At 35.1% G+C, this 8,059-nt stretch overlaps 1 protein-coding gene across 1 annotated transcript in view; it reads left to right on the forward strand.

The window, feature by feature from the left end:
- Nucleotides 1-4,542, forward strand: part of LOC106771428 (GDSL esterase/lipase At5g03610) — a 12,078-nt gene extending 7,536 nt beyond the window's left edge. Inside the window, exons 3-4 of the mRNA XM_014657402.2 lie at nucleotides 3,372-3,643; nucleotides 3,822-4,542. Coding sequence (XP_014512888.1) covers nucleotides 3,372-3,643; nucleotides 3,822-4,340 — 791 coding nt within the window. The 3' untranslated portion in view covers nucleotides 4,341-4,542. The remainder of the gene's footprint in view (nucleotides 1-3,371; nucleotides 3,644-3,821) is intronic.
- The last annotated feature ends 3,517 nt before the right edge of the window (nucleotides 4,543-8,059 follow it).

The following is an 8,059-nucleotide window of genomic DNA, read 5'->3' on the forward strand; positions in this document are numbered from 1 at the left end:
GCAGATACACCGTCTTTCTTCCATGTTTCAATTGATGAGCTGTAGTGTTTTCTTCACATATTAGACATGCTTTATGACCCTTGACACTGTATCCTGACAAATTACCATAAGCAGGAAAGTCATTAATGGTGCAAAATAACATTGCACGCATCAAAAAAGTCTCTGAAGCGAATGCAACAAATATTTCAACCCCATCAACCCACAAAACCTTCAAGTCTTCAACTAGTGGGCTTAGATAAANATNNATGTCATTTCCAGGCTGCTTTGGACCAGATATCATCATAGACAACATCATGTACTTCCTNTTCATGNACAATGNAGGAGATAAGTTGTAAATTATCAATATAACTGGCCAACAACTGTGATTGGTATTCAGATTACCAAATGGGTTCATTCCATCAGTGGCTAAACCAAGCCTAAGATTTCTACACTCTTTACCAAATTTGGGGAATTGTCGATCAATATTTTTCCATTGCTTTGAATCAGCTGGATGACGAAGCAGCCCGTCAATTTTTCTCTCATCTGCATGCCATCTAAGGTTTTTAACATCTTTGGGATTTGCAAACAAACGCTTAAGTCTGGGCACTATTGGAAGGTACCAAACTCCTTTCAAAGCAGATCCATTTTTTTCTATCTGACCATTATCTTCACTATTGTTTTTTGACTTGTATCGTGATAAGCAACATTTTGGACACTTTGTCAAAAATTCAAACTCTTTCCTATATAAAATGCAGTCATTGGGACAAGCATGTATCCTTTTATACTCCATACCCATTGGACAAAGAATTTTCTTCGCATCATAATTACGAGTGGGTAGTGTATTTCCATCTGGCAACATTTCATTCAACAACGTCAACAGTTCTGTAAAACTCTTATCAGTCCATCCATTGCTCGCCTTCAAATTCATGAGCCTTAACACCTCTGACAAATGTGTGAACTTAGTTGAACCGACATAGAAAGATGTTTCCGCATCAGTCGACATCGTCTCATACACATGAGCTTTGGCAAAATTTTCTAGCTCCAACATCGCGGATCATGTCCTCTAATTTGTCTTCATCCGGTCGATCTTCTTCCATGGTGGAATCAATAACATTTTCAGTTTGGGAGTCAGTGGGGAAATGCATTTCTTCGCCGTGCCATATCCATGTTGTATAGCATCTTAGGAAACCATCACAAATAAGATGTTCTCTAATTTGAGTTGCGTTCAACTTTCTCCCATTCAAACAGTTCACACAAGGACATCTAAACTTCACTTCATCATCATTTCTCCCCTCATTACGTTGTGCAAATTGTATAAATTCCTCTACACCTCTCTCGTACTCAGCAGTAATACGTGGTAAATTAATCCAATTTCAATCCATTCCTAAATATTTTAAAATTACAACTATATAATTTTACATATTAAATCAAATCATACGATAATTTCAATCATACAATCATACAATTAATAAGCAATAAAATGATAAATTCAATCATAGAAATTTTTATATTACTAACTTTTAAAAAGTTTCAATAATCTAACAATAATTTTTTTTTTTATATAGATTAAGATTTTTTTTTTTATTAATATACGTTTTGAAAATTTGAAATTAATTATTAATTACAATAAAAAAATTTCAAGTAATATTATCAATTTAGTAATATTAGTTTAATTGTAAAAGCGATAAATCAAAATATCAATATAATTAGTTCTAAGAGCATTTGTTTTATGTAATATGAATGCTAACCTTAAATACGTGGAACAACCCATTAAAACTTTAAGTTTTGGTATGGAAATTTTGTAATGCAATGCCCTTCATAAATTAAAACTGCTTAGCCTCCACGGTGAAGGTAGGGATAATCAAATTGAAATCAATTGAAACAATTGAAAACAATTGAAACAACATTTCATCACAAGCAATCAGACATCAAGCAGGTATTGAATACAAATGAGGATAGCAACCATACCTGTTTTGGTTCTCTTCGCAAATAAATTTGGCACGGGGAAGAAGTTCGTCGCGGCGGAGAACAGAGTCGCGGAGGAGAAGTCTAGCACGGAGACGATTTGGGCTGGCGTCAATGTGGCGGCGGCGGAGAAGCACTGGTCTGATGGCGACGATGACGATTCGGGCGGCGGACGGAGACGATAATGGACGGAGAAGCAGAGTCTGGACGGAGAAAAGCTTGCAGCGGTGGGGTTTAGGTTTGTTTCGTTTCTGTTTTCTGAGAAAAGTGCGTGGAAGAAGAAAACTGTTCAAAAAATTTTAACCTATGCAAGGGATACTACCGCGGTTTCTATGAAACCCGCAGACAAAGAGTCGAATATGTCGCAGTTCTACACTTAACCGCGGCCTATTCATTTAAAAATAATAATTCAGAATGACAATTTTGAAATTTGTTTAACCTATATGCCGCGGTTCGGCGCCCAACCGCGGCATATTCTCAAATTTTTTTTAAAATTTACTCAGATCAAGCAATAGGCCGCGGTTCTCGGGGCACCCACGGCCTATTCCCCGACGTTTCAGAATCCCCAATTGCCTTCCCAACTGCCTTTTGGGGAATGTCAGAGGTAGCAGGGGAAATATGCCGCGGTTCTTTGAGCAATCGCGGCCTATTCCCCCTGCTACCTTCTGACATTCCCCATCAGTCAGTCCCTGCAATAAATTAACAGGGGAATATGCCGCGGTTCTCTGACCAACCGCGGCATATTCCCCTGCCAATTTATTGCAGGGGATGACTGATGGGGAATGTCAGGAGGTTATAGGGGTATATGCCGCAGTTGGTCAGAGAACTGCGGCATATTCCCCTGTTATTAAATTTTTTTTCCTGACGTGGAGTCAAAGGTGATGGTTGACTGGGGTATATGTCGCGGTTAAGTGGGGAACCGCGACATATAAGTTCGATTTATTTACAAAACTGCCACCGCGCAACATTATGCTGCGGTTTCTGGTGAACCGTGACATAATGTGCGCAGTATAATCCCTATTTTTTACTAGTGTTTAGAACGAGTCTTATCACATAAAATAATTACGCTTGGCTTTTTGATATTAATCATTTAGTTCTAGCTGGACGGGCCCTGTCAATAAAAGCAAGAAATCATTATTCATTTATTTATTGGAAAAATGTTAAATGATAAGAACCGAATAAAAGTATAAAGACAAATGAAAACAACACTATATATATTTTATCAGTTTCTATTGCTACTATTTTTTATTTCTTTGTACCCAGAATCATGCCAGATTGTTTTATAGTTTGTTATTCATGGGATTATATGACATCAATCAATTCATCTCACACCTTTTCTCTTTGGAATATCACTTAGTACAAGTAATTGCATATTTCATCTTCCAACACTCTTTATTAACTATATGAAACTGTATGTTGTGGTGTAGCTAAGTTTTTGGGACTGAAATCGCCTCTTCCCTACAAATTTAGGAAATTGATTCCACAAAATTTGAAATACGGGATGAACTTTGCATATGGTGGTACTGGTGTGTTTGATACATCCTCCAAAAACCCAAACATGACAATCCAAATCGATTTCTTCAAGCAGTTGATCAAAGAGAATGTTTACACAGCTTCAGACCTCAGCAAATCTGTTGCACTTGTCTCTGTCGCAGGAAATGATTACAATTTCTACTTGGCAACAAATGGCTCTATTCAGGTAAAGCTAAGTCCAATGTATACATCAGAACCTGCTGAATTAGAATAGATATAATGGTGTTACAATTATTTTATCTTCTATCTTACAATAATGTTAACGTCGTATTCTGCTTCAACGACAGCTAATGTGCTAAAATCTTCTATTTATTAAGATTCACTTTTTCATTGAATGCATGAAGGGTTTTCCCTCTTTCATCGCCTCGGTGATTAATCAAACTGCAACCAACTTGCTTCGCATCCATAGTCTGGGAGTGAAGAAAATTGTTGTGGATGGTCTACAACCACTTGGATGTCTTCCTCAAAGCACAGCCTCTTTATCATTCCAAAAATGTAACAGTACTTTCAATGACCTCGTACTGCTCCACAACAACTTATTGAACCAAGCTGTGACTAAGTTGAATCAACAAACCAAGAACAAAACATCATTCATCGTTCTTGATCTTTACGACAGTTTCTTGTCGGTGCTGAACCACCCATCTAGCAATAACATTAAGGACGCATTCAAGCCTTGTTGCGTTGGTATAAGTAGCCAATATTCATGTGGAAGTGTGGATGAAAACAATGTTAAGAAATATAAGGTCTGTGATCATCCCGAATCAGCGTTCTTTTGGGACCTTTTGCATCCCACTCAAGCTGGTTGGCATGCCGTGTACAACGAGTTGCAAACCACAAAGGCTCTTCAACAAATCCGATACTGAAGAGCTTTGCAAATGCAGCTATTGCTAGGGCTCTTGTTTGCTGTAATGATGCACTCTCATTTCATTTATCAATTTATCCTCAAATTGTGTTTTGTTTGTATTTTATTAAAAAATTTGCAAGGGTGAAATGTTTAAATAGATTATTCTATTTTGTGACAAATAATTCTGTAAGTTGATGAATATGTTGTTTAGATTAATAATTTGTAAGGATTTTCAATTATGTGTTTAAGTAATTTAAATAGATAAAAAAAATTAATACAACCAAATTTTGATGATAAAGTATTGCGATAGAATATCTTATATTAGAAGGCGAATTAAGGTAACACTAGTAAATTATATTGATAGAAATTTTGGATTTAAAAGTTTAATATTAAAGAGGTTTAATTTCATTCAAAAAGAAACAATAGAGGAAAGTAAACCAATTTTTTTTAGCATATTTCAATCGAGAAGTTTAATATAATTTAAATGAAAAATGTAAAAACCAAAAAAGTAATATTTAAATTCACTTGGGTAAAAGTTTCATGAATATATGAATTCAAGACAATTTTTCATCTAATAAAACTCCCTTTTCAATTCAACGTTGACAAATAACTAACTACATTCTCGAAATGTTATTTTCCATTTAATCTTTATTAACTTGATTTAATTATATGTTATTTTCCCTATTTTATTTTTTGCACTCTTTTTAGCTATCAACTGTCTTAGCTCTCGTCATGAAAAAATAGGTACTTGCAAAAGATACTTCGATGTTCAAATCAACGTTTGTGTAAAGTAATTTTGGACAAGTTTTCATAGAATGTATACAACTCACCTTTGGTCATTACCACTACAAGTATTTACTAGGCTAGATGTTAGTCTAGGTAATGCTGATGCATTAATCTCTCTCGAAACATGTCTTAATCACAATTTAGTGTTAATGAACTTATGATAATTTGCTTTCTTGCCTTTGCCTTCGATTCCAACTGCCATCCGAAATGAATTTTGATTTGGGCGACAACTGAGAGTGCATGCGGGCCATGACAAGTTCTTTTACCTAGTCATGAGTCAAGTATCTTGGATGACATTTCTTAGCATTAGATGCTTGAAACCCCATTAGACAAATATGAGAATGAATAGGTCTTGATGACAACAAAACGTATAATGAAACAAATATAAGTTAGCACACATATAATCCAGATAGCTAAGAATGATTAAGATTAATATTCAAATAAGCACTAGACATAGAAAGGTACAACTAAGTCAAATAATCTGTTAGAAGCTCATAAATGACCATTAGGCAACCATGTCCTTTACTATGAATATACATATTTGTTGATCTAATGTTTGTTCAATGAGTGAAAGTAAAAGTATAGTAAAAACTCAAGTGACACAAAAAACTATGAAGCCTAAAGTCTGAAGCAAACACAAGAAAGTGAAGGTTATACAAGTTTAAGGTAGATGTGCAAAGACAAAAAAATCTCAAGCTAGAGTTGTTAGACACATTCAACAGTACAGAGTAACATTGTAATTGTTAGATGATAAAAGTCGTCACACATATTTACTATGCAAACTCATTTAGACTCAATTGAGGAAATGACTTGTCAGAAGAGTTAACATAATAACACAACGCATCAGACTGATACAAGTGTTACGAGTTAAGTTAAGTAAGCAAGCAACTAGAGAAAGAAGAATTAGACAAATCTGAAGCACCAAAATCAGTCAACACAATGTATTAGACAAGTCAATGCAAAAGAAAAACAACAAATACCAGAAGTGTATCTATCAGACGAAATGTCAGATGAGTCAACACTAACATACAAAAACATTAGGCAAACATCTATCAAACAAGTCAACATGAGATGTTAGACAATTCAACATTAGCACCCAAAGGTATTAGACGAATATTTGTGCTAGACAAGATAAAGCCATCAAATGAGTCAAAGTCAACTCGTAAAGCTTAACACTGAAACACCAATTAGACAAGTACTTCCATCAAATGACTTAATTGGAAGAATGACAAGATGAGCGACAAGTGTGTAGTTTAAGTGAATTTTAAGACAATTTTGGTACTTATCTTGTTTTGATTTTGTTAATCTTTTTATAAAATCACCCTAATTAAGTTGGTTTTACAATTTTAAGCATCAATAGAGAGTCAAAGTGGAAAAACAAAGAAATTGACTAAAAATCATGCAAATATGAGAGAATTATGACTGACATAGTTTGAACAACATAATTGAGGCCAAACCATAATGAGAAAACCCGTTAGAAGAGAAAACCTCAAACACTAAACTTGCAGTTGAGCCACGAAGACTCATTTTCAAAGAAGTTATGTTAGGAGCCGAGCATCAGAGCATGAGGCTAAGTCATAAAAGCAAACCCACATAGATGGGAAACCTCTATTGCTGAGCCACAAGTGCATTGTTGAACATAACCCTAGAAAATTTATAATAACAAAGTTTCACCCATGTTTTAGGAGGTTGATTTTAGCCATTTGTGTAGAGTTTTTAGGAACATTTTCTCTATACTTTTTGAGTTTATGATTTCATCACATACATGAGATTGTTCCCATTTTCTCTAACTGGAAAGACTAAGGCTTGACTTCAATCTCAGCCTAACCAAAGTTTAACTAGTTGTAAGGATATGAAATACAAATTCCTGTATCACATTTTCCCTCCATTCAAGAGTACTAAGGCCAAAGCTTCAATTGCTACATTTGTTCAAGGAGTTGAGGAACCATTATGTGATGCTTGGGAGAGATTTGGAGCTTTATTGAGAAATAGTCCCACCATGGTTTCATCCTCGAAATGAAGTGCAAAATTTTTGCAATGGGTTGCAACCACAAATGAAGTTGATACTAAATGTGTCATTTGGTGGATCAGTATTGTTCAATATTGCTGAAGAATCCATTATACTATCATTGAAAACATTACTTCCACCGACTTGCAAAGCCAACATGGGAGGGCACATACACAAAATAGGGGAGTTGTAGAGTTTAATGCTCATGATGTTATGCTTGCTAAAAACAAACTTCTCTATCAACAAATAGAATTCCTAAACCAACACATGGCTAACTTGCCTCAACAATCTCAAGCCATTCTAGTTAATGCATAATTTGCAACAATAAGTGATAAAATGTGATTTTTATGGAGGTGACCATCAATGAAAATTACCAAAGCTCCTAGTGGTTTACAAGTTGAAGAGATAAATTATATAAGGAACTAAGGACATCAAAATTTCTTCAACAACCCTTTCCCTAATTCTTCCAATCAAGGGTGGAGAGGAAACAATGCCAACCAAGGGAGAAGACAAGAGCAATGAGCCTAAAGTAGTAGAAATCTCTCTCAACAATACCCATCATTGCATGAACGCACAACAAAGCTATTAAGAGACTCTTCAACAATACCCACCATTGTAAGATACTCTTCAATTGTTCATGCATTAATCACTCCAAAATCAAAAGAACATTGTATTTTGCCTATATAATTTATCTTTAATGGGATTGTATTTTGCCTCTTTTACTTTAGTTTCATTTCATGTGAGGAAACGTTTATAAACTCTTCATTTTCCTTTAGTACAAGCAATGTGGGACTTCACAGAGCTTGAACTTAAAATAAAAGAAGAGTAATTCGTTTTCCATAGCTAGTAGTACAAGATAGCATAACTAGTTTTCATGTTTTGAACTATAGGAGAACTAATTGCCTTATAAACCCTTTCGAGTGGAGAGAATTGAGCAATGTGGG

Source organism: Vigna radiata, chromosome 8 (genome assembly GCF_000741045.1).
Source record: "Vigna radiata var. radiata cultivar VC1973A chromosome 8, Vradiata_ver6, whole genome shotgun sequence".
In the NCBI taxonomy this organism is placed as follows: Eukaryota; Viridiplantae; Streptophyta; class Magnoliopsida; order Fabales; family Fabaceae; genus Vigna; species Vigna radiata.